At 43.5% G+C, this 27,853-nt stretch overlaps 1 protein-coding gene across 1 annotated transcript in view; it reads right to left on the reverse strand.

Annotated features, from left to right (window-relative positions):
- Positions 1-14,157: 14,157 nt before the first annotated feature.
- The window catches only part of SREK1IP1 (SREK1 interacting protein 1), a 149,184-nt gene continuing 135,488 nt past the window's right edge, over positions 14,158-27,853 (reverse strand). Inside the window, exon 5 of the mRNA XM_077462631.1 lies at positions 14,158-14,690. Within this exon, the coding sequence (XP_077318757.1) occupies positions 14,516-14,690 (175 nt within the window). The 3' untranslated portion in view covers positions 14,158-14,515. The remainder of the gene's footprint in view (positions 14,691-27,853) is intronic.

Genomic DNA, 27,853 nt, shown 5'->3' on the forward strand with positions numbered 1-27,853 from the left:
TTCATCTGCTGCAAGTTACCTGCTCCATTGAACCGTGTTATCTGCTATAAATTACCTGCTGATCCATTCGCTGTGATTACCTGCTCCACTGAACTTCATCTATCCATCCTTCTCATCTGTTGATCCTGCCAGGCACCTGTACCCCTCCTTACTCCTGTGTTCCCTGTTACATTGCCAGGAAACCAGTAGTGGGAGTCGTAAGGGAGGCCTATTTCCGCAATCCGGGCTCGCTACTAGAAGGTACGTGACAGAAAGCCATTACTAGACAAATGCCACAAAGTATCCTGCTTACAACACGCCAAACAGCACAGAGACAAGCCTCAAACCTTCTGGCACAAAGTTGGAGTGATGAGACCAAAATTTAGTTTTTTTGTCCACAACCATAAACTACATTTGGAGAGGAGTCAACAAGGCATATGATAAAAGGTACACTATTTCTACTGTGAAACACGGAGGTGGATCACTGATGTTTTGGGGGATGTGTGAGCTACAAAGGCACAGAAAATTTGATCAAAATTGATGGCAAGATTAATACAGTATGTTATCAAAAAATACGCGCTTGGGACGTACGTGGACATTCCAACATGACAATGATCTAAAACACAAGGCCAAGTCGACCTGTTATTGGCTACAGCAGAAAAAAGTGAAGGTTCTGGAGTGGAATCTAAACTAATTCCATTTTTACCAATTTCCCCATTAACCTTGATTTAATTTCCAACCAAAGGTTGTCTAAACCAGTTTCAATATATCTATATTTATTAATAAAATTGTTAAACTCATATTAGAAATGAATACTCATATGATAATTTCAATATCACACACTAATATATATGCACAGATAAATGTCCTTGAAGGGGGACATATTACTTAATTTTACTCAATTTCTCTCTTTTTTTTTTAATGCACTGTTTCCATTACACCATCTTGGTCTCCTGAACTCAATATCATTGAGCCACTCCGGGGAGATCTCAAATGTGCAGTTCATGCAACACAGCCCAAGAATTTACAGGAACTGGAGGCTTTTTGGCAAGAAGAATGGGCAGCTTTACCATCTGAGAAAACAAAGAGCCTCATCCACAAATACCACAAAAGACTTCAAGTGGTTATTGATGTTAAAGGGGGAAATACACGATATTAAGAACTGGGGTATGAAAACTTTTGATCAGAGTCATTTGGGGAGTTTCGATTGGCATTATGATATAAAAAGAGTAAACACAGTTGATTGATAAATGGCTTCAGCCAAACACTAACCATAATTGAAAGAAAAGTTTTTGTGATATCATTCATATTCTCTGAAAAATGGCCAGGACAAATAGATGAATCTCCCTAATGGAGGCAGCAATAAAACCTGACTAATCCATCTTCACTCTATCCAAACCTAAAAAAAAAAAAGTTTTGTCTTTAGTTATACTTTAAGATACCTGTGCTTGCTGTAATTACAATTCCTTAAAAAAAATATATAAAAATATATATAACAGAATTTTTTTTTTAAAGGTTCCTCCCTGTGAGCCCCCTGATACATTTTGTGGGTAAAGCAGTGACCTCTAAAGAAGTGTTTTCCTTGTTCAAGGTGGTATGAGGATCTTAGAATAGAAATAGTAGGTAGGGGGGGTGGGAATGCAAACTCCTACCAAGACTACTGAAATACGGAAATGAACAGTACATGCAGTACCTAAACCAATTGACGTGGTACAGAATAGTTCAGGTTTGAAGGGTATTGGTTCTGCCTATTTTTCTGAAAACCGAAATATCGGCTTAATAATGAGATCGTTCAGCCTGAAGAGATTAGGCTTGTCATTTTTGCTAGCTATTTTTACTAGTGAAAGAAAGCACTTATCAAAGGAGATCATCCGAGGTTCGGTATTTCTACTTAAGCAGCAAGGACAAGTTGTACATATAGCATTGAAATTCTTTTTAACTATTTCTCTGCCAGGCACATAACCATTTAACTTGCCAAATAAAATGACTTAAAAGAATAGACAGATCAAAATCCTTACTGCTGAAATGCAAAAAGAGTAATTGAATTCTTAAGGAGAGATCAGCTGGTCGTAAAGATCCCACATCAGTTTCATCTTCATTGCCATTTAGGACACTCTATTCCATGCAGAATATGGGTTGCAAAGCCTGGCCATTGATTGTTCTATTGGAATAAAATATTGTGAGAAATATTCAGGATGACAGTGCTCTATGTGAATCAGTATTCACAGCAGATTGCATTATTCATACAGAAAAAAAATTCTTTCAAACTAGTGTGAGTAATAAGTCTATGGGTTAAAAAACTAACTTGGTTTTGAATTATTGTGGCAGCACAGTGGGTATGTGGTTAGCGCTTCTGCATGGCAGCACTGGGGTGGTTCAAATCCCAACCTTGACACTACCTGCATGGAGTTTGCATGCTCTCCATGAACATGGCGGCACAGTGGTGTAGGGGTTAGCACTCTCGCCTAGCAGTAAAACAGGTCGCTGGTTTGAAACCCAACCATGACACTACCTGCCTGGAGTTTGCATGCTCTCCCTGTGCCTTCATGGGTTTCCTCCGGGTACTCCGGTTTCCTCCCACACTCCAAAGACATGCAGGTAGGTTAATTAGCTTCTGTCCAAAATTGGCCCTAGTATATGAATGGGGACCTTGGATTGTGGGCTCCTTGAGGGTAGGGACTGATGTGAGTGTGCAATGTACAGGGATAGGGACAATTGTAGACACTCACTCAGGTTGAACTGGATGGACTGGTGTCTTTATTCAACCTTACTAACTGTAACCTGTGTGGGTTTCCTCTGGGAACTCCATTTCCTGTCACATCATGGCAGCATACACTCTGGGTTGTGACTCCGCCCCCACAACCTGATAGGACCACATAGCTATAAGATGAAGATACGCCCCCCGCCCCGGTATTCTCTTATTTTTCCTCACCTGTCTGGACCGCACGGATCATCACCCTCTTACCGCTTCGCCCCAGCCAGGTTCTAGCCTCTCCTGGGTGGAAGTCCTTACCGCCTCTAAAGGAAGCTAAATGGAAGGAACCCCACTCTGGTGATCTCAGGGGTATGAATACTTTTTCTCTGCAAACAGAGCATTGCCTCTATAGCCGTTGAAAGTAAGCCTTAAACAGGCTGAAGGCATATAATAAAAAGATTGGTCTTTAAGCCTTAAACAGGCTTAGTACCTGCGGTGGTCTCCGGTTTCCTGTTCCTCCCTGGTGTCACTCTGTCTGCAACCTGACAGCATACTCTCTGCCTTCAGTATCTCTTGTCACCTTAGGTCAGGCATGTCCAAAGTCCGGCCCGCGGGCCAATTGCGGCCCGCGGTCCGGTTTTGAACGGCCCGCCTGGTCTCTCTCTATTTAGTGTGCCGCGGGATCAGGGCTGTCAGATGAGCCGATCCCCGACACTGTGAGAAGCTCCGTGAGCTTCAAAAGTGAAAGTAAAGTGCAGAGGAGTGTGCTGTGCTCTCTGCTTCCCCCTACAGTGCAGTACCCGGCTGAATGAGGAAGCTGCAAAGGTACTGTACTGTGCTACAAGCTAAATTAGTGTTAAAAAGGGCTTTATTCTTGTGTGTATGTGTGTGCATGTATGTCTGTATGTGTGTGTGTGCGCATGTATGTGTGTGTGTGTGCACATGTGTCTGTATGTGTGTGTGTGTGCACATGTGTCTGTATGTGTGTGTGTGTGCACATGTGTCTGTATGTGTGTGTGTGCGCACATGTGTCTGTATGTGTGTGTGTGCGCACATGTGTCTGTATGTGTGTGTGTGTGCACATGTGCCTGTATGTGTGTGTGTGTGCACATGTGCCTGTATGTGTGTGTGTGTGCACATGTGTCTGTATGTGTGTGTGTGTGCACATGTGTCTGTATGTGTGTGTGTGTGCACATGTGTCTGTATGTGTGTGTGTGCACATGTGTCTGTATGTTTGTGTGTGTGTGTGTGTGCACATGTGTCTGTATGTATGTGTGTGTGTGTGTGTGTGTGTGTGTGCACATGTGTCTGTGTGTGTATGCACATGTGCCTGTATGTGTGTGTCTGCGTGTGCGTGTGTACATGTGTGTGTGCACGTGTCTGTATGTGTGTGCACATGTGTCTGTATGTGTGTGTGCACATGTGTCTGTATGTGTATGTGCACTTGTGTCTGTATGTATGTCTTTGTGCGTGCACATGTGTCTGTGTGCATGTGCGTGTGTCTGTATGTACAGTGGTGTGAAAAAGTGTTTGCCCCTTCCTCATTTCCTGTTCCTTTGCATGTTTGTCACACTTAAGTGTTTCGGAACATCAAACCAATTTAAACAATAGTCAAGGACAACACAAGTAAACACAAAATGCAATTTGTAAATGAAGGTGTTTATTATTAAAGGTGAAAAAAATCCAAACCATCATGGCCCTGTGTGAAAAAGTGATTGCCCCCCTTGTTAAAACATACTATAACTGTGGTTGTCCACACCTGAGTTCAATTTCTCTAGCCACACCCAGGCCTGATTATTGCCACACCTGTTCACAATCAAGGCATCACTTAAATAGGAGCTGCTTGACACAGTAAGGTCCACCAGAAGATCCTTAAAAGCTACACATCATGCCGAGACCCAAAGAAATTCAGGAACAATTGAGAAAGAAAGTAATTGAGATCTATCAGTCTGGAAAGGGTTATAAAGCCATTTACAAAGCTTTGGGAATCCAGCGAACCACAGTGAGAGCCATTATCCACAAATGGTGAAGACATGGAACAGTGGTGAACCTTCCCAGGAGTGGCCGGCCGCCCAAAATTACCCCAAGAGCGCAGCGACGACTCATCCAAGAGGTCACAAAAGACCCCACAACAACGTCCAAGGAACTGCAGGCCTCATTTGCCTCAGTTAAGGTCAGCATTCATGCCTCCACCATCAGGAAAAGACTGGGCAAAAATGGCCTGCATGGCAGAGTTCCAAGGAGAAAACCACTGCTGAGCAAAAAGAACATCAAAGCTCGTCTCAATTTCTCCACAACACATCTTGATGATCCCCAAGACTTTTGGGACAACATTCTGTGGACCGATGAGACAAAAGTGGAACTCTTTGGAAGGTGTGTGTCCAAGTATATCTGGCGTAGAAGGAACACTGCATTTCATAAAAAGAACATTATACCAACAGTAAAATATGGTGGTGGTAGTGTGATGGTCTGGGGCTGTTTTGCTGCTTCAGGACCTGGAAGAGTTGCCGTGATAAAAGGAACTATGAATTCTGCTGTCTACCAAGAGATCCTGAAGGAGAATGTCCGACCATCTGTTTGTGTACTCAAGCTGAAACGATCTTGGGTTCTGCAGCAGGACAATGATCCTAAACACACCAGCAAGTCCACCACCGAATGGCTGAAGAAAAACAAAATGAAGACTTTGGAGTGGCCTAGCCAAAGTCCTGACCTGAATCCTATTGAGATGTTGTGGTATGACCTTAAAAAGGCTGTTCATGCTCGAAAACCCTCTAATGTAACCGAATTAGGACAATTCTGCAAAGATGAGTGGGCCAAAATTCCTCCAGGACGCTGTAAAAGCCTCATTGCACGTTATCCCAAACGCTTGGTTGCAGTTGTTGCTGCTAAGGGTGGCCCAACCAGTTATTAGGTTTAGGGGGCAATCACTTTTTCACACAGGGCCATGGTGGTTTAGATTTTTTTCACCTTTAATAATAAACACCTTCATTTACAAATTGCATTTTGTGTTTACTTGTGTTGTCCTTGACTATCGTTTAAATTGGTTTGATGTTCCGAAACACTTAAGTGTGACAAACATGCAAAGGAACAGGAAATGAGGAAGGGGGCAAACACTTTTTCACACCACTGTATGTCTGTATGTATGTATGTGTGTGTTCACATGTGTCTGTGTGCATGTGCGTGTGTCTGTATGTATGTCTGTATGTATGTGTGTGTTCACATGTGTCTGTGTGTGTGTGTGCATGTGCGTGTGTCTGTATGTATGTCTGTATGTATGTCTGTATGTATGTATGTGTGTGTGTGTGTGTGTGCACGTGTCTGTATGTCTGTATGTGTGTGTATGTATGTCTGTATCTGTGTGTGCACATGTGTCTGTATGTGTGTCTGTATGTATGTCTGTATGTATGTGTGCGTGTACACACATGTGTCTGTATGTGCCTGTATGTGTGTGTGCACATGTGTCCGTATGTCTGTATGTGTGTGCATGTATGTCTGCATGTATGTGTATGCATGTGTCTGTATGTGTGTGCGGCGTGCATTTGTCTGTATGTGTGTCTGCATGTGTGTGCTTGCGTCTGTGTGTATGTTACTTTTAATCCTGACCCCCCCCCCCCATTCTTATACCATCAAAACTGCTTTTGTAGGGCTTGGTGTGATATTAGCCAGGACTACTGCTCCTCTGAAAAGCAATCCATGCACAGATCTCTTTTCAGAGGCATTTGAATGGCGGTAAAGAGGCATTATGTTGCCTCCTCACCACCTGTTTTAAGCCCGTAAATGCAACATCTGTGTGGCTGCGTACTGTGTGTAGGGCAGCCCATTAATTTCAATGGACTTCCCTACTCACAAAAATGCAGGGAAAGAAGTTCCCGAGCTTTTTTTTTTTTTTTTTAATTGCACTGCACCAAAAGCACCCTACATTTTCCAATGTGTGGGGTAACATTAAGAATTAATGGTACCCCCTAACGTGCAGAGCATTCGTCTGTGTGTTGGGAACAAGCGCGACAAAGGCAAGAGAATTCTTGTTGGGCCGTGTATTAGCGCTCGGATGGACACACTTAGACCGAATTTTCAATGGTTCAAAGAATGTCAGGCAAAATGGTCGGCCCTCGAGCATGTTCACTTCATCAAATCTGGCCCTCTTTGAAAAAAGTTTGGACACCCCTGCCTTAGGTTGTCTGGTGCCTTTACCCCAGTGTTGCCTTTCTGCCATATTTTACTTCCTTTTCCTTAGCTCTGTAGTCCCACAGCAACATCACCACTCTTCCTGGTCACTCTGCCGCTTTGCACATGCTCACTGTGCACTTTGGGCAGCCTGTGTATGTCTATCTATGTCTTTTCCCTTTTCCAAGATGGCGCCGGCGGCCGCATGGCACTACTGAGCATGTGCGGGCGGGACATGACCCCGGCTCCAATTTTAAAAGGGGAAGATGCCTTTTTTAACGCAGATGCCTTTTTTTGCCTGTTTTTTGTGCTCAGCTGAATTTCATGACTGCTGCATTTCTGTTTTTTCTACCCCAGTGTTGCCTCTCTGTTTGGTAAGTATCTCCCCTGTATTTTTCTTCTCTCTATTCCCCTCTTGTTTCTGTTATGGCTTTATCTTCCTTACCCTTTTTGCGTTACATGCGTCTTCAGGCTTCCTGTTTCCCTATCCATGGAGACCACTGCTCCAGCAGATCACCACCAGCATAATAGGTAAGAGGCGAGGAGTTTGGTAAGTAGAGAAGATCGAAAAAGAGAGCAGGATGCACTAGTGCTACCTAAATGGTTAGCCCCATCAGGTCCGCAAGATCATCTTGCAGAGATTCCTCGCATAGAAGAAGCCGCTCTGGCCATAGGCGGAGCCATTCGGGTGGAGGAAGTCGCTCAGGGAAAGGGAGTCGCAGAAGGAGTCGCTCCAGGTCTTGTTCAAGGCGCAGCCATTCCCGCCGAAGAAGATCCCCTGACCGGAGGCGCCATTCACCAGCACGTCACTCCCATCCTTCTGAAAATACCTGCTGGGTATGCGGGGCCATAGCCCTTCCAGATATGTTGGCATGCCGCCTGTGCTTTGAAGAAGCCACCAGAGAGAAAGGGAAAGAACACAGAGAGCTCACAGAGTCTTCTGCCCCACGTGTTGCTCCCGACACGGAGTTATCTCCACGGGGTGCTTCCCTGGCTCCCCCAAGTACTTCCAGAGAGCATGATTCTCCTTCAGATGAGGAAGAACTAGAGGCTTCAGCGGGCTTTGACTTCTCCCTAATAGAGCCTTTTGTGAGGTCAGTGAAGGGGGCCATTAGCTGGGAGGAACCCCAGGAGGCCCAACCCAAAAGGAGAAAATATTTCCTGAACCTGATGAGAGAACCCGAAGCCTTCCCCTTCATTGATGAGTTGGAGGAACTTATCAGAGACGAGTGGCAGAGACCCCAGAAGAAAGCAAGTCTTAACAATTGGATTGCCAAACTATATCCTCTAAAGGAGGCTAAAATTAAATCTCTCTTGTCCCCACCAGTGGTGGATGCATCCCTCATGCGCGTGGCCAGACACGTTACGCTCCCTATCGAGGACGCTGTGTCATTCAAGGATGTCCTGGATAGGAAGATCGATACTGATCTCAAAAGAGCTTACTTAGCAGCAGGAGGCGTATGCAGGCCAGCAGTGGTTCTTGCAGCTGTGGGTAAGGCTATTGCCAGTTGGTCAGCAAGCACAGAAAAGCTTGTATTCAAGGCGCTGATCAGGACCAGATAGTTAGGGCCCTGCAAGAACTAAGCCTTGCAGGGGATTTTGTGGCAGAGGCATCTGTGGATGCTATTAAGTCTGCATCCAGGGCTATATTGTCCTCGGTAATGGCCAGACGGGCTCTCTGGCTCAAACCCTGGGCGGCAGATCCTGCTTCCAAGTCCAATTGGTGCCGCATCCCGTATGATGGTGAGAACCTTTTCGGCGCAAAATTGGACTCTGCTATTTCTAAGGTCACTGGCGGAAAATCAGGGCTTATCCCCTCGGATAGAAAGCCAAAGCTTCAGAGGCCTCCTCCCTTTAAGCGTAACCTCCCGGACAGGTACAGGGATGCCAAGTCCTACAGGCCTGGTAGGGAGTACAGAAGGAACTGGAAGGCCCCTCGAACGTCATTCCTGACATCCCAGAAGCCCAGGACCCCGGCATCTAATGACCAGAAGTCCTTTTGAAGGTGCGTCCGCCCAGCCAGCAGTGGTGGGGGCCAGACTCTCAAAGTTCACGCTGGTCTGGGGGGAAACAATAAGCGTTAACCACCGTTCGCGTCGGGCACAGATGGTCATTCAGGTGACTTCCCCCGGGGGACCATTTTTGCCCAACAAACCTCCCGTCATCCCGGCAAAAGAGGTTAGCCTTGACCCGATACGTTCAGGATCTGCTCCAAAAGGAAGCAATTACCGAGGTGCCCCTATCCCAAAGAGGTCGGGGGTTCTATTCCCCTCTATTTCTAGTAAAAAAGAAATCAGGGGACCTACGTCCGGTCCTGGATCTAAACGTAAACCGCTCTATCCAGGTAGAAGCATTCAAAATGGAGAGCCTACAGTCTATCCTCCAGGCCATAAATTTGGGGGACTGGATGCTCTCCATAGATCTACAGGGCGCCTACCTCCATATCCCTATCCATTCAGAACTCCAAAAGTTCCTCAGTTTTTCGCTAAACCACAGACACTTTCAGTTCTGAAGTATTCCGTTTGGAATTTCTGCGGCTCCCAGGACCTTTACAAAGGTCCTTCTTCCCGTTATCGCGCATCTGAGGGAGAGGAGGCTGCGAGTCCACCATTATCTGGACGATATTCTCCTCCTCTCAGACAGCCGGGAGTCGCTGTTACAGCATCAAAAGATCCTCGTCTCCACTCTGCAGAATCTGGGATGGCTCATAAACTGGGGAAAGAGCCAGACTCGGCCCACCCAGAGAATGATCTTCTTAGGAGCCCAGTTGAATACAGTGCAGCTGCCTCCGGAGAAGTCTTCCCTGTTGGTCCGGAAGGTGAAGAAGGCCATTCTAGCAAGATCCCTGTCGGCCAGAGTATGCCTCAGCCTTCTAGGCTCCCTATCAGCGACAATTCCTATGGTCCGTTGGGCTCAGTGGCACACCAGACCTCTGCAGAACTCCTTTCTACATCAGTGGGATGGTTCATCCATGACCCAGACGATCCGGATCTCGGAGACAGTCAGGCGCTCATTGCGTTGTGGTCCCCATAACTTAAACAATTGCAAACACATAGTCATCCCTCCTCAGGAGGTAGTGACCACGGATGCCAGTCTAGAAGGTTTGGGAGCCCACTACCAGTCCCATGCAGCGCAGGGCCGTTGGCCTTTCGAAGTACTGGACTCGGTATCGAACGTGCTGGAGATGAGGGCGGCCCTCCAGGCTCTCCTGGCCTTCAGCTCCCTTTTAAGGGGGAAGCAGGTCCTCTTAACGATGGACAACAAGGTTGCTGTCGCCTACATAAACAGACAGGGGGGACCAGGAGTCCCTCCATGATGCGGGAAGTTCTCCCTGTGATTGAATGGGCACAGTTGAACCTGTCAGACTTGAGGGCGACTTACATCCAGGGGTTCGAGAACATCTTAGCCGACACGCTCAGCAGGGAGTTCGCCTTCAACGAGTGGTCCCTGAGCCCTCAGGCCTTCTCCCTCATCTGCCAGACCTGGGGTCAACCAGACATAGACCTTGCTGCGACTCCGGCAAACTCCAAATGCCAAAGGTTCCTGTCGAGGTTTCCCTTTCACTTAACGGAGGGGACAGATTGCCTCCAGCATCCCTGGAACTTCCATCTCGGGTATATCTGCCCTCTGACTCCCCTGATGCGAGATTTCTCTTAAGGCTCAAGAGATCAACGGCATTGGTGATAGCGGTGATTCCTTTTTGGCCCAGGAGGCCATGGTTCACCACCCTCCTACAACTGAGCACGGCAGACCCTCTTGCTCTTCCCTGTCAGCCGACTTGCTCTCCCAGGGCCAGCTACTACATCCAGATTCGGGGAAGCTGCACTTGATGGCTTGGGGGCTGAGAGGGCTAGGTATCTATGTCAGGGCTGCTCCCAGAAGGTAGCCGATACCCTGCTCCAGGCCAGAAAACCTACCACCAACTGCACCTACTGCGGGGTCTGGAAGAAGTTTGTTGCCTTCTCTCAGGACCTTGGCCGGGATCTGTCCTCCCTTTTGGCTCCTCTGATCCTAGAGTTCCTGCAATCAAGCTTAGACAAAGGTCTTAGCTCTAGTACTCTGAAAGTTCAGGTGTCAGCTCTATCCGCCCTGACAGGGGTTAAATGGGCTCACGATCCCCTTGTTATGCAATTTCAGAAGGCCTGTCTTGAACTAAGACCACCTAGGAAGCCTTCCTTTTCAACATGGGACCCATCAGTCATCTTAGAGGTACTATCCAAAGAACCCTGTTTTCCGCTGGAAAACATCTCCCTCTGGCACCTGACACTATAAGTCACCTTTCCTGGTCGCAATCACATCAGCGAAGAGAGTTTCAGAGATGCAAGCATTACTGATTAAGGAGCCGTATCTGATCATTAATCCAGACAGGGTAGTTCTAAGACCCTTGGATCACTTTATCCCAAAGGTGGCATCCTCTTTTCACTTCAACCAGGAAATCAACTTGCCAGCTCTTAACACAGACCAGGGTGACCCTAATCCTCTGGATGTAAGGGGCAAAATCATAAAATATCCCTGTCCAAATCCTTTAAAAGATCGGAGAACCTCTTCATCATTCCCTATGGCCTTAGGAGAGGTCAAGCAGCGTCGGCCCGAACCATTGCTTCCTGGTTGGTGAAGGCCTACTTACTGAGTGAGTCGCAAATTCCTGAAGATCTTAGGGCTCATTCCACCAGAGCAGTGGCCACCTCCTGGGCGGCGTATTGTGGGGTCTCGGTGGAGACCATCTGCAGAGCGGCCACTTGGTCCTCCAGGAACACCTTTATCTCTCACTACAAGGTGGACTCAGCTCAGCTATCAACAGTAGAATTGGGAAAGTCCATTATTCAAGCCAACTCTTCTATTCCTTGCTAATAAACGTTTACCTCCTGGTAGTTTCATATTTGATTCTTCTCAAATCTTTGGCTGTTAATTTGCGTCTTTTTTTACTGAACACATTTCTTGTGTCCCTGTTGACTATTTGCAAGAAAAGTTTGATGGTTCTGTGATCACGCCCCAACTTCTTCCAACAATCCTATCCTTTTTTTGTGCCAGCATACAATATGCCAAGGGTCAAAGTTGTGCTGAAATCAACACAATTTAAGCAAGTATTTACAAAGGATGTTTTATTTACTATGAGATTGTAAGCTCTTATGAGCGGGGCCCTTGATGGGAACTGGACTGTATTGTAACCAGGGCTGCTGATAGAAATCATGGGGCCCCGTACAGCCTACCTGATGGGGCCCCCTTTAGCCACATCCCTGGCCCCGCCCCTATACCGAGAGGCTAGGGTATACAGACAGCACCCCCCACCAATTTAACACAACTAGAGGATGATCAAATGAAATGGAATCAGTATACAGAGGTTAACTTTTTCTGAGAGATATTAAAGGAACACTCTAACCACAATGACCACTTCAGTGATTTGAAGTGATCAAAGGTGGTAGGAGTCAGTATGTGGGATGGCATATGAATATACCAAGGTGGTATAATGATTGGCTTCTAACACGGAGGGCTACACATAGATCAAAATTTGTCCGATTACTGCTAAACTGAATTTTGATGTGTGTGTACCCAGCTTTACCCAACTTCTTGCTTTAGCTGGCTTCTTCCAGTGCTGAATGGTTCCCTACAGCGCTTATGTATGTTTTACTGACTATGGTGTCCTTTTATGAAGCAGTGAAATCTATTCACTACTTCATTCTCCGGCATTCACAGAGGAGATCTTTCTCCTCTGTATGTCAGTTTATAAAGCGGAGTAGATCGCTTCACCCTTGGAGGAGTGAAGCGATCTACAAACGCTTCTAACACTGGAGAACGGCCCCTAATACTGGAATCTCGTGAGACTTTACAAGATTACAGTATTAGAAATTCACCAATACACAGAGATGTCAATTTATTAAGCAGTGATAAATTATCACAGCTCAATACACTGACACACGGTGTGATTAATGTTAGTAAAATAAAGAGTCCCCCTACATAATATATACATGTATATACACAAACATTATATATATACACACATTATATATAAATATGACAGGGGGACATGGTTACAGTGTTGGGGGGTCTGAACGAGGCATAAGGAAGTTAATCATCTTCCTCTTTCCTCCTCAGATCCCCCCAGATTCTGTCTTCACTCCCCGATTCTCCACCTCTGAGCTGGTGAATCGGGGAGTGTGAATTCTGACACAGATCGCCAGTGAAACGCTGAGATCGCAGCTTCATAAAGTGACCGTTACTGTGTCATTCAATGAGGATTCTCAGTGTGCGGAGATAATCGGCGGGAGAACATATTCAAACACTTCTCCCCCCGATTATCTCTGGTTCATAAACTGTTTATGGGCTGTGATCAGCGGCGATCCTCTGGATCACTGCTGATCACTGCTTCACAAACAGACACCTAAGCCCAGTTGCTCACACTTCAGCCCCCCTGCGATGTGATGAGGTTTGGTGGGGGAAGAGGGCTCTGCAGCTGGCTGGAGCATGGAAACAGGTAAGTGAAAGAGTCTATTCCCCTCCCCCCCCCTCTCCACACACTGCAAGGTTGGACTTTATTTCATTTCCTGGAGATGGGCTGTATTATATATATATATATGTATACACTTTCTTTGCTGTTAATACTCAACTTTATGAATATGTTAGGAATATACTGGGACTTTTCAGGTGCTATATAAATATATTCAACATACAACTATATTAAAAGAATGATTTTGTGAAATGCATCTGTGTGTAGTCCCTGAAAAGTCCCATTATTTTCCTAACATATTCATGAATTTAGCTTTCACTTCCACCAGACCTGTCCTGCTGAGGTGCAGGGCAAGTTTACAGCACAGATTTGTACAGAGGCAGAACGGGGATCTCAGGAGAAGAATGCAATCTGTCACCTGTTATCTTGCCTTGAGGAGAGCTCTTGTTCTGTCCTTCCCGAGGAGGGGGGAGGGAGGCTCGGGTGCTGATAGGAATACACGTCCCCTCTTCTCTTATCCATAGACCCCTGTGTTATCTGAGATCCAGGCTCCTGTGGTGATGCTCTCCTCCTCCCTCGGTCAGCCCTGTGCAGTCAGACTTTTTTCTTTTTTTTTTATTATTCTAAATGCTGTTAAGATTGCTCGGGCCCCCCCTGCTGGCTGGGCCCAGTACAACAGGGTCAGCTGTACTGGCTTATCAGCGGCCCTGATTGTAACTGCACATTAATGGGACGCAAACAATGATACAATGTGTGCCACAAACTAACAGACAGAGATGTGCGATTACCACTTTCACCAATTATATAAATGAGCGAGAACAAACAATAGTATAAACATAAAGAACCCTCAACAGAGTAGAGAAACGCATCCGTATAAAAACTATCCCATTTCTTTATTCTTTTGTAGTACATACAAAATACAAAATTATTCTAATCAGGCTTATTCAGTAGAACAGATTGTTATATTTTGCACATCATCAACCCCTTATTAAACATGTCCGATTGCGTAAATACAATGTGACCCCAATCAGCAGTCTGACGTTTTTTTCATTGCTTGTAACTCAAAATAAACAGCTTGCAAGGCACACTGCTCATAATATTTCATACGTAAGCCTTTGTATAGAATCAGGTATCCATGCTTTGGTCCAGCAGTAATTTGCTATTTTCCATAATGACAGAACCCAGAGGCTTTCATTGTGCACAATGTTCTGGCTACACAGCACAACCTTGAGTCAGTCACTGCTGGAGGAATCTGAACGTCTTGAAGAAGATGAGGAATGGCGCTCAGGTTTCCCCTTTTTTTTGCCTTTTTTGTGATGTTTTTCTTTTTTAGGCTTTTTCTCTTTCTTGTGACTTTTACTCTTCTTTGCTTTGGGGCCATCTTCTGAATCACTCGATGAATATGATCTGCAATGAAATAATAAATGCAAAAAGTATTTTTACATCATAATAGAGTGTGGGGTGCATTTAGAATCTACGTGTGTTACAGTCATATCTTCTTGAAACCTGAAGGTGGGCAATATTTAACAGAAGATCAGCATCATCTCTTTTTTTTTTTTTTTTAATCTTTATTTATTTTTATTTTTTTCACAGAATACAAAAAGAGAAAACAAATTTAAAAGAAGAGGAAAACGCATGTATCATGTTTACATACATATCTTCTTAGTTTACACATACATATACCCTCTTAACCTTATACTTCTTCTATTTTCTCCCTCGACCCTCCTCCCTCCCCCTCCCACCTAGCCTTCCCAGCAGATATCGCCTGAGGTTCATAATTTAATTATCATTTACTGATTGGGGTTCTGTATCTTTAGTCTTATTGTGTTATTTCTTTAACAAATCTCCAGGATTTTTTAAATTTTTTCCAGGGTTCCCATTTCCCTCCATTATTCTCTTCTACTGTTAGGTCCTCTCCCCCTTCATTTAGGCATTCCATATTTTGTATTTTGTTTACTCGGAATATCCAATCCTGTATTTTAGGGCTCTCCTTTTCTCTCCATTTTTGCGGGATTAGACTTTTCGCGGTGTCAAGTAAGATGGGGACTAGCGAGGATTTATATTGTTTTATGGGTTCGTCTATTCTATGGAATAAAACTGTCCAGGGGTCCTCTTTAATATCTTTTTTAGTTACCTCTTTTATTATATCAATGATCTTCCTCCAGTATTCTTTAATAATGGGGCAATCCCACCATATATGTCCCATAGTCCCTATTTTTTTACATCCCCGCCAGCAATCCGAGGAGTGTCCAGCTCCGAATTTACTCAGTTTATCGGGGGTAATATACCACCTAGCTAAACATTTATAATTCGTCTCTATTATTTTGTTCTCAAGCACCGTATTGTGAACTAATTTAAATATTTTCTTTTTATTTTGCCTGCTACATTGTGAGCCCCAATCATTTTCCCATTTTTTAATGTATGCCGGGTCCTCCAGCTCGTCCCCTTCTGAGAGTATTTTATATATTCGAGCAATATTATTTTTTGACTTTTCTCTCTGACAAAGGCGTTCAATAGGCCTTAGTTCTTCTACGCCTCTTACTGGTTGAGGGAGCTTTGCAACAAACTGACGCAACTGGAGGAACCGCCATTCATCCACCCTCATCAGTTCAGTGTCCACCCTCAGTGCTTGAAAAGTGACTAATTGACCCTTCACCAATATATCTTTTAGTTGTGCATTATTTTTTCTTATCCAGTTACCTCCCACTTCCAACTTTCCCGGTAAAAAATAATCATTCTCTTTCAAAAAAATCAGAGGTGAGTTGTATCCCCATTTGTTTTGTGTATGGGTCTGATCCCACATTTTAAGTGCATATCGTGTTATTTCATGTGTATTATGTCCTAATGTCCTGTGTTGTGGAGGATTCCATATTAATCTCCCTAAATGTGCTTGGCAAATTGGCATCTCTAAATTAACCCATCTCTTGTCATTGACCTCTTTCGCCCATTCCACCACCCGTGAAAGTACCACCGCAGTGTGATATTTTTTTAAATCCGGAAGTGCTAACCCACCTTGTTTTTTCCCCCTTCTTAACACCGCGAAAGCGATTCTTGGCTTTTTATGTTGCCATATATACCTTGAGATTACATTTCTTAATATTTTAAAAAAGGCCGAGGGGAGTGAAATAGGCAACATTTGGAACGTATATATAATCTTCGGAACCAAAATCATTTTTACCACATTTATACGTCCTAACCATGAGAGAGGACTTGTTGAAATTTTCTTTATTTCTCGTTTAATTTCATCTAGTAAAGGAATATAGTTATTCAAGTATATTTTCCTAATCGTATCTGAGAGAGTAACTCCTAAATATTTAATCTCCTTACGCCAGGGAAAATGGAATTCTGCGCTGAGTTTCTTCTCTTCCATAATACTAATGTTGATGTTTAAGACTTCGGACTTGCCCAGGTTTACCTTCAAATTTGATATTTTACCAAACTTTTCTAGCAACCTCAACAAGTTTGGAATTGTTGTCCTAGGGTTGGTAATGAAAAAGAGCACATCATCCGCGTAAGCTGCGAGTTTGTGCTCCTCCTCTCCAACCCTGATCCCTTTTATATCCGGGTTATTTCGTACGGAGGCCAATAGGGGTTCGAGAGACAATGCAAACAGAAGGGGTGATAATGGGCACCCCTGTCTGGTGCCGTTTCCCATTTGAAACTGTGCAGATGATTCTCCGTTAACCTTCACCGCAGCTTGCGGGTGGTTATAAAGTACTTTGATCCACTGGATCATCCTTGGGCCCAAGCCCATGACTTCTAGCGTTTCTATCATGAGTCCCCAGTCTACCCTGTCAAATGCTTTCTCGGCATCTATTGACAGGAATAGACCGGGGGTCCCATTGTTTTTTAGGGCCTGTAGGAGGAGCAATGCCCTCACCCCATTATCCCTACCTTCTCTCTCGGGTATAAACCCTACTTGATCTGAATGTACCAGTTCTATCATTTTTTCCTTTAATCTAGAAGCCAGGACTTTAGCATACAACTTTGTGTCTGCATTAAGCAAGGCTATCGGCCTATAGTTAGAGCAGAGCAGGTGATCTTTACCCTCCTTTGGGATCAACGTAATTGAAGCACGCAGGGCCTCTCTCCCCATTTCATATTTTGTCCCCAAGCCATTCAAGTATTTGCATAGCTTAGGGACTAAGATCTCTTTATATTTTTTCAAGTAAATAATCGAGAACCCGTCTGGCCCCGGGCTTTTACCCGGTGCTGTATCTTTTAATGCATTATAGATCTCCTCCTCTGTAATGGGTCTGTCCATATTATGCCTGTCAATATCTGTTAGGTGTGGAAGTTTTGCTTTATACAAGAATTCTTTGCTTTTCCCCTCTTTGCCTTGTACCCCTTTCTGGCCTACATTGTACAAGGCTTCATAGTATTGCTTAAAGACCTCCGCAATTTCCTTAGTTGTATACACCGTCTTCCCACTTTTATGCTGTATTTTTTCAATGAAATTAATCTCTCTTCTCTTTTTAACCTGTCGAGCCAAGTATTTACCTGTTTTATTTTCTCCCAAGTACCTCTCTCTGGCTCTCCCCTCTAAAACCCTCCTTGCTTCCTGTTCCTACATATCTTTTAATTCCTCTCGCTTATTATTCAATAAATGAAAAAGTTCCTGATGATGCTCCTTTTGTTTTTTTTGTTCCTGTTCCAATCTGTAAACCTCCTTTATTAATTTTTCTTTTTTCTCTATACTTTCCTTTTTTTTTCTTGTCCCTATGGAGATGAGGATACCCCTAATATATGCTTTGTGTCCCTCCCAAAGGGAGGCCTCCGTTATCTCACCCGTATCATTCGTTAAGAAATAGAATTCTATTTCCTTCCGTATTATTTCTGCGATTTTTTTGTCCTGTATAAGGTTCTCGTTTAATCGCCAAGTAAATGGATGTCTATGTATTCCAGGTATCCTCATCTTCATTAGCACTGGGGAATGGTCTGATAGGGATATTATTCCTATCTCTGTTTCCATCACGGTCTCCAGCAGTCTATGGTTGACCATTATATAGTCCAGCCTGGAGTACGTCCCGTGCACTGGGGAAAAAAAAGTGTAATCTTTTGTTTTTTCATGTTGTATCCTCCAAGCATCTATTAATTGATTTTGTCTCAGTTGGAGTTTTAATGCTTTCATATTTTTCCCACTTATCCCCCTTGCACGAGACGTACTATCCAGAGATGGATCCAAGCCAAAGTTGAAATCACCCGCCAAAATCACTTCTCCTGTTTTAAAGTTTGCAAGATTCTTCAAAATTTGTTTCAAAAATCTAGTAGGATTTTCATTTGGACCGTAAACGTTGGCCAAGGTAAATATCCTATCCCCAAGTTTCCCTTTCAAGAACAGATAACGGCCCTCTGGATCAGTCTGCCTATCTATCACGGTAAACTTTGTGTGTTTCTCAAACCCGATCGCCACTCCCTTGGCCCTCCTTATTGGGGAGTCTCCATAGAACCATTTCGGGAAGTTATCGGAGAACAGCTTGACATTTGTATCCTGAGTTAGATGGGTTTCTTGCAGAAACACCACCTCTGCTTTATATTGCTGTAATTCCTGTAGTAATTTATATCTCTTTATAGGCGAGTTCAGGCCTTTAACATTATATGATACAAATTTCACCTCTGTCTTCCGAGACTCCCAAAGGAGGTACTTGGTCCCCCCCTTTTAAACCTGTAAATCATTAGAACCCCCTTTTCTTTTCCTTCCTCTTTCCCTTTTTTTCCCTTTCTTTTCCCTTTCCCTCTTCTTCTTCTGCAAGGAATATCTTTTCCCCCCTTTCCCTCCAACCTCCCCCCGCCCTTCCTTCCCTCCCCCCTCCCTCTGGCCCCATTCCGGCCTTTGCTTTGCATTATGGCCCTTACTCCCTTCTGCAAGCAATATCCATCAGGTTATGGCTCAGGCTACGGCACTCCCCCTCTGTAAACCCTATCCCCCTCGCCTCAATGGGAGAAGGGGAACACCCTCCACAGAGTAAGAGTGATGGAGCCAGAGCCCCGCCCAGACCCTCTATCATACCATCCCCCCCTCCACCCGCTTCCCCCCGATCCCCCCCCCCCCCCCCCTTATCAGCTCTCTCGAACCTGCAATAGGTGAAACACTGACCCGAACAGGATAATCAATACCGCCAAACTTATTTCGGTAAGCAACACTGAGTTTGCCTAACAATCTACCCGTGGCTCCACTGGGAACAGTGAGCCAAAGCTAAATATGGACAGAGAGGGAGAAAAAAAAAAAAAAAGAAGAGGAAAAGACAAAAAAAAAATCTCAAGAGCAATCATATCATATTCTCCCCCATCCCCATCACCACTTATTACTATATTTCATGGGGGTCTATAGGTATCTTTGGGGTTGGAATTCCCACTTGGTTACAGAAGTCCTCCAGTTCCTCTAGGAACTTTAATCTAATAGTTCTTCCCTCTTTCTGCACCATAAGGGCTGCCGGAAACCCCCAGCTATATCTTATATTAGCTCGTCTCATTTGTTCCAGTAAGGGTTTTAGTCGTCTTCTCCGTGCTAAAGTTCCCGATGAAAGGTCTGAAAAAACCTGTAGCGTTGTCCCTTCAAATTGAACTGGAGGTAGTCCTCTGAGTTTACTCCAAATCTTCGCTTTGTCTTCATAGAGATGGAATTTTATAATCACGTCTCTTGGTACCTCTTCCTTTATTCCTGGGGGTTTCCTCACTCTGTGCGCCCGATCTATCTTTAACTCTACCCCTTCTTCTCTTCCCAGAATATGGTTAAATATCTTTCCCATTTTTGTTCCTAAGTCTTCTCCCTGTTGTTCTGGTAACGCTCTGATCCTCAGGTTTTGGCGTCGGTTTTGATTCTCCTGTTCCTCCATTTTGTAGAGGATATCCCTGTGTGCCACCTGCATTTTTTTTACCTGCGTTTTTAAGTCTAATATCTCCTGGGCCTGTCTACTTGTTTGTTCTTCAACTTCCTCTACTCTTCCTAATAAGTGCCCCATGTCCGTCCTTACTGTTAGAATTTCGGCTTTAATTGTGTTTTCTAATTTCATGAACATGTCCATCATTTCACTTTTGGTTGGTATTTGAGATATATCCCTCCGCTCTTTTCTTCTGCCCTCCGTGTCTGAGTCCCTCTCCTCCCCTGAGGTGTCTCCCCGCGTCTCTTCTAATTTTCCAGTGTCTTTCCTCTTCTCCTTAGCACCCTGTTTTCTTTCTATTCCTGGGCTTTTTTGGCTTGTCTCCTTGAGGTATTTCTGGATCGTGCTGGTATTTAGGCTTTCCCTCGGGGCTTTAGGGTCACTCATTTTTTGATTTCTTCCTTTCATGTTGCCACTCTTTATTTTTCGCTTCCCCAGCTTTCCCCTTAATTTAGCTGTTTCCAGAAAACAGGGAAGGAAGGAAGGAAAGCAAAGCCGCAGAGAGCCCTCCTTTCTTAGTGTCCTACCAGGACCATCTATTAATATCTATAGGGGTCCGGGATTAAATTCCTTTCCTCAGAGATATATATGTTAGTGTTATACTGGGTGCTCTAGCTTCAGCCCACCTGATCTTTACCACTCCGTTTACAGTCCTTTGTACGTAAACCTTTACGTTTTACATCACACTCTGTGGTGGATTGGTATATCTGCTGCAGGTATACAGTTCTAGAGAGAGATCACTTAAGACTTTTATAAGGTGCGGTCCATCATTATCATTTCAGCATAAATCATGATAAATGCCGACCAGCTATTCACCACACACACACCCCTTTCTCTCCTTTCGGCACTAACGTCGCGTCTTTCTGGTGGATGTTTTGGTCTGAGATGCATGCGTTTTTAGGCACAGAAAAAACCTATATTAATTTAGGCTTAATTGATTTCAGAGCAGCTCTTCTTAATCCTTCCATTCAACAGCTGTCTTTGACATAAAGAGGGGCTCCTTACTGCTTTCAGACACACTCCTTCCACATTATTGAGTTCAGGGTCCCAACTCTATATTTATTATACTTCTGTATGCTTTTGTTATACTGCCCGTATATCTCCAGTCCTTACAGTCCACAACAATCAGATCTATTAGGAAGGGATACTTTTAGTCTGACCTGTTCGTAGCTGTTCAATGCTCTTCCCTTCTGGTCTTCTTTCTGGGCTCTGTGGTCCACTGGAGGGATACGACAGCAGAGGGCAACGTGGGGGGGATCCGGGGGGGGGTCCGCATGCTCCGGTGGGGTCCTCCGTCTGCCGTCACAGCTGGGCTCCAGATCACGCTTATGCAGTCAGTCAACTCTTCCTCAGCTGTTCCACGGCTGGGACCGTTCGTGCGGCGTGCGGCGGGGAAGGAAGCATGATCGGCGGGGTCAGTGTGACGTCATTACGGGGCGTCGCGCTCTCTCACAGCGCTCTGCTCCAGCTGGCTCGGCAGGGCTTCCTCCATCTACTCGTGCGAGCGCCGCCGACTGGCCCCTCCCCTCTCACGTACGTACCATCCCATATTACTTTTACTGAGAGTTCTTTGAGGCTCCGTTCACATATGTTTGAATTGGATAAGTTTTGAAATGCATATGATTTCACATAACATGTGAACCGAATGGCTTTCAATGGAGCTGGTTCTTATATGTCCGGGGTGGCCATGGGCCATTTTTAAAAAGAGTCCTGTGCGGTTTTTAGTCAAGTTTTGGTGTAATTTCATATAAAAATTAACACTTGAACCAGTAAACAAAACCACACCGGACTCCTTTTAACCACATGCTGATATACGTTAGCAGAATGGCAGGGACAGGCAAATGGGCGTACAGGTACGTCCCTTTAAATTTGCTGCCGTGCCATCATGTGCGCGCGCCAGTCGGGACCTCTGTAAGTGCGATTGCGGGTCCTGCGGACTCGATCGCAGCGGGGATACCCGCGATCGTGTAACGGGGAGGAAGTATTTTTTGGCCTGCAAAATGGTCTCCCCTGCAAAATGGTCCAGGGCTTAAGTGGTTAAAGACCGCGCTGAAACCGCAGCTGTACATATGTGAACTGAGCCTTAAAGTGTGAATGATCAATATTCATAAAATCAAAACTAGTGTTTGTATGAAAGGAAATTTCAGAGCTGTTTGCTTCTTTTTGAGGCTGTATCCCATCACAAATACATTCACATACGTGTTAATATAATAAGTAAAACCACAACGCCTGTTAATGCACAATTTAAAAAAAATTATATCAACTGTGTTTTTAATTAACTTCTTGAAAGAGAAGTATGCCCCCCCCCTTTTATACTTGCCTAGGTGGATGCAGCATCTTTTCACAGAGAACCGAGCGATTGAACATCACCGATGGCTCAGTTCTCACAGCTCCCCGAGCGGAGAGCTCTGCTGACTGTCAATCAGGAGCTTTCCTCTCTGCCCCCTCATGCTCGCTGGAGCACTGAGCTGTAGAGGGGTGAAGAGGGGCTGTCTAATTCTCTCAGTGGCTCGCTGAGAGGCTGAGACAAGCATCAGTCCAGGCAAATGGTAGATCCAGACTTCATTGCCGTGATGACGTGGTGCTTGAATGGATTCCATCAACCAACTCTCTGCTGAAAACAGGTTACAGGAGATCCTTAGGAGAAGCCCAGCCAAACGAGCTCAGGCTGGACTTCTCCTTTAATAACCCTTTGTTACACATTATCCAGTCCTTTCTCCCCTTGTCCTTTTAGCAATTTTTTTTTCATTCGTTTTGTTTAGAATTATTATAAAAATGTGCAAGACTTAGTCACATAAAAGTGAATTTTACATATTTTTTAAAATTCTAAAAAATACTTTGAAATGTATTCTTTTTTTTAAATCAAAACAAAAAAAAAAGAACACCTAAAACAAAGAACAAATAAATAAATAATCATTAAAAAAAGAACACCACACAAACAATAAACCCCCTAGAATGCTACATGCTACTAGCAAACTTGTTCCCAAAACCAACCAGCCCACCCTCTCTGCCCCTCATCCAGAGGCCTCTAAACAGAAGATTAAATGTAATTTAATATGTCTATTTGTATTTTTTTTTTTCACTCAATATTGACAACAATCACCCCAAGCTTCATACATTTTTCTAATTGGATCGAATTAACCACTTGAGTCCTGAAAGATTTTACCCCCTTCATGACCAGGCCACTTTTTGCCATTTAGCACTGCACTACTTTAACTGGTAATTGTGTGGTCATGCAATGCTGTACACAAATTACATTTTTGTAAATATTTTCACACAAATAGTTTTCTTTTGGTGGTATCTGATCACCAGTTTTTTTTATTTTTTGTGATATGAATGAAAAAAGACCAACAATTAGGAAAAAAAAAATGTTTTACTTTCTGCTATAAAACATATCAAAAGAAAAAAAAAATTACATAAATGTATTCCCTAGTTTGTAGACACAAAAAAATTTGCGCAAGCCAATCATATGTTTATTGCGATTTTTTTCTACCAAAAATGTAGAAGAATACGCACCGGCCTAAACTGATGAAGAATTTTGTTGTAAAAATATTTTATTTTTTTGAATATAGCAAAAAGTAAAAAATTATTTTTTTCCAAAATGGTCGCTCTTTTTTTTTTGTTTATAGCGCAAAAAATAAAAACCGTAGAGGTTGTCAAATACCACCAAAGGAAAGCTTTATTTGTGGGGGAAAAAAAGGACATTTTATTTGGGTACAATGTAGCACAATCGTGCAATTATCAGTTAAAGCGATGCAGTGTTGTATCGCAAAACACGGCCTGGTCAGGAAGGGGGTAAATCCTTCCAGGGCTGAAGTGGTTAAAAACTAACACCAAATACACAAACTTTTTTTCCCCCTATTTGTTACTTTTTTTGTCTACAGATTGTATGAAAAGAAATGTCTTTTTGCCATAAAATGCTGCCAAGAGCAAAACATTATTTGTACTGAAAAATATGATACATGTATTATTTAGTTATCGAAGTAATGACTAATTAACACTTTAAAGCGGAGTTCTGCCTGGGTAAAAAAAAATTAAATACTGTAGCTGCTGACTTTTACTATAAGGACACTTACCTGTCCAGGGAGCCCACGATGATGGCACCCAAAGCTGTCCATCAGCTCCAGGTGCAGGCACCGGCATCCTTACTAAAAGAAACAGGAAGCAAAGCCTCACGGCTTCACAGCCTGTGTCTTATTGCACATGCGTGAGCTGCACTGCACTTTCCGAACGGTCCCTGCTGTCTTCTGGGACTTGTGTGTCTCCCAGAGGAGGGGTGGGGGGCCGGAGGAGGGCTGGACATTGCGTAGATCGCCGCACAAGATCTTTTCCCGGAAATGGGAGCAGATACCTGGTTTTGGCAGGTATCCGCTCCCCCCTGAAAAGTGACAAATGTGGCAATGGGGGGGGGGGGGGGGGGTTTGGGGAGGAATCAGACCTGCAGAAATTCCATTTCTGGAATCTTAAATAGAAATGTAAAAATTGCTCCAGTCCATAGGGGTAATATGTAATATATGTGGCGAGAGTTAAAGTAAGAGATAAACATAAAGATTTTTAATAAGTACAATAATTAATAAATATATACTGGTTAAAACAGGGATATTTTATTTTTGTCTTTTGCTAGGAAAGATTTTAAAGAGACTGGCAGTGAATTAGGTGACTATTGATCAGCAAAGGTTTGAAAATTAGCCAGCCATAAACCAATCATTATTTGCAGGTGTTCAGTACTGGAAAGTGGTTCTTGCTGTGAGAACATACCAGCTAAAGCTATTGATCAACAATGGATTGAGAAGGGACCTATCAGGTTAGTCTCATCAGCTATAGATGTAGATTTACAGTAACGAAGTCTAATATTAGGTCATATAAGTGACATTACTAATATGTGCAACACTTTTTTCTGCATAAACTAGGTTATAAAAACTACACTTAATGCTAAACCCTTCAATACGTTTGTTTCCATATTTCCCCCTAATATGAGTGAAAGTATATGCAAACCAAACCACTAAAAGCTCATATCATTTTTAATGCGTTTTGTTCGCGGGTGATAATACTCCTGTGGGAGATACTTTTTCTCAACTATTGGCAGGTCACTTATTGAACAAAACAGAAAGTTCACATAGACATCAGCTGCCCACGCAGGGGTTTCCACTATCGACATGAAAAGTCAACTGAAAGCACCAAGCTACCTGGCTTCCTTGCCAATCCCTCTGAATTCATTGTCCAGCTCTCCTGGTTCAATTGGCCTTTGGCTCAGTGCCCTGCTACATGACCTAAGCCTAGCCTCTGGATAGGGGTTCTCCCGACATCCCGATAGCAGCCCACCTGACTCCTGGGAGGAGACCTCCTATCTCCTAGCTGGGGCTCTGCTGACCCCTGAATGAGACCTCTTGTCTCTAAACTGGGAGCTCTGAGCTATCCTCAGGCTTGAGTATATAAGATCCCTGCACACCTATGTACTCACACAGACTGCAGGAATCCAGCAAAGCCCCGAGTTCCTTCCCACCCAAGACAATGTGGAAACTTCAAGCTCCAGGCCACAATCTAGGACCACAGAATCCGGAGAAAACAAAAAACACATCTCTCTCCACTCAAACAGCCTGGAACTTCACATTAGGCCTTAATGCAAATTCTGTGTCATTTTCTCTTACATTTCCACTGTGGCAGGGCCTTGCACTGTCACACATGGCATTTCAAAGATATTTTTCAACATTCTGAAATAACACTTGGCAATCCTTCCATGAAAGTTCTTGTTCTGACATTTCCTGTTATGAGGTGACAACTGTCTCAACCTGTCACATGCACCTGTGAGTATTACTACAAGCAGCCATGGCGATGGACATTACACAGCAACGGTCCATTTTTTAATGATCTGAAAGTTGGTTTCAGAGCAGTGATGTGCAGACAACACAAAAGTAAGTTCATATAGACAGGAAGGCGCTAAAAGATTCTCCAATAGATCTATAGCACTGATAAAAGGATGATAAAATATGAATACAACATGGTGTTTTAAAAAAAGCTGTGACAAGTATTTATCATACATAGGGGAACATTTATAAAAGCAGCTGTTAAAGTGCAATCTGCATGCAAAAATGTTAGCATGAATGTTTGCGACTAAGCAACAGATCTAGATCTGATTGACTACGCAGCGAAATAGTGACTGCCAGGCACCTGTCTATTTTCTCATTTCCTACAATGTCAAAACCTCTTTTGCAAGTTAATTTAACAAGTTATAGACACCAAGAAAATGTATTCTAAAAACTTTGAAGTTGCAACCCCTTTTCTTACCCTGCAGCTCTCTGCATTTACTGGCAATTCCCAGCTGTCAATATGAAGTTTTAATTTAAAAATATCACACCCTGCGTCTTAAAAAACGGGACACTATGTCCTCTATAAGTTTCACCTATGAATGCTGAAATTTTGACAGTATTATTTGGGGTTTATTAACACCCACACTTCAGAGTCAGAAGCTCTTCTCTCTATTTTTATGGCACCTGAATGGAAACTTATGGCATAAATTCAAGTTTCTGTTAGTATTCTTCTCATAAATACCTGTATTCAATGTATTCTCTCTATCCATCCATATATATATATATATATCTATAGGCGATTCAGTTCGCATTGTGCGCTATACAAGTATTTCATTCATTCATTTATATATATATATATATATATATATATATATATATATATATATATATATATACACACATACATATACACAAACACAGAACTAAAAATGGATCCGCTTCAAATGAGAATAAGTTATAATAAACAAGGGAATTTATCATATACATATCAATACATGTAATAAAATACAGTATAAAAGTAAAATATTCTAAATATATACAATACAATACTATAACTGTATAAATGCCAGGAAAATAAACAACCTGTTGGAATCTGCCTGCTGATCCCCACCGAGCAGGCAGATGGCTGGTCTCCACTATGGTCCGTTTACACCCAACTGCCATCTGATCTGTTCCACATCCATCTGTTTTTAGTGGACAGAATCGGACGTTGGCAGGTGTCAACATACACATGTCCATTGACACCCGCTGCTCCATAGAGGTGACTGGAGGGTCCGATCAGATCCACCTGAAAAAACTGACAGGCAGACCCGATCAGTCTGTCCAAAGGGCCCTTATACATAATTGGATTAGTTCAAACAAAAGATTCCTCATTCAAACAGACATTACCACAGGATGGAGTCACCTTAAACCCCATTGTAGTTTCACTTGTTTGCTGATATAATAAAAAGAGGTCAACAAAATGGAGAATTACTAACAGTGACATCAGAGCCAACAGATAGGCAATAAGCTTGATAAATTGTAAGTATTGGTATTGCCCTAATATTTTTGGCTTTAGGAAGGAGAGTCCGTAAGACCGGAAAATAAAAAGCCCCTATTGCTGATGTGTGGAGATCAACTTCCCAATAGCTAATATTGGCAAATGGTAACTTTTTTTTTATCAAAACCTGCACTAAAGACCCTAATTATATACAAAACCTCAAAGCAGCAACTCTTCTGTGAGATATAGCACAGTCCCAAATCGTATAGTCATATACAGAGTTGCTCTGTAAATAACGCTCCAAAAACCAATGATCTGAAGTCCAAGCATGATGCAAATATTCTTTAACAGTATCTGCACCATCCACCACCGTACAGTGTGTGATCCTTCAGCTGCCACCTC

The sequence above is a fragment of the Lithobates pipiens genome, unplaced genomic scaffold, assembly GCF_037356315.1.
Source record: "Lithobates pipiens isolate NorthernLeopardFrog02 unplaced genomic scaffold, aLitPip1_a1.2 Scaffold_3, whole genome shotgun sequence".
Taxonomy (NCBI): Eukaryota; Metazoa; Chordata; class Amphibia; order Anura; family Ranidae; genus Lithobates; species Lithobates pipiens.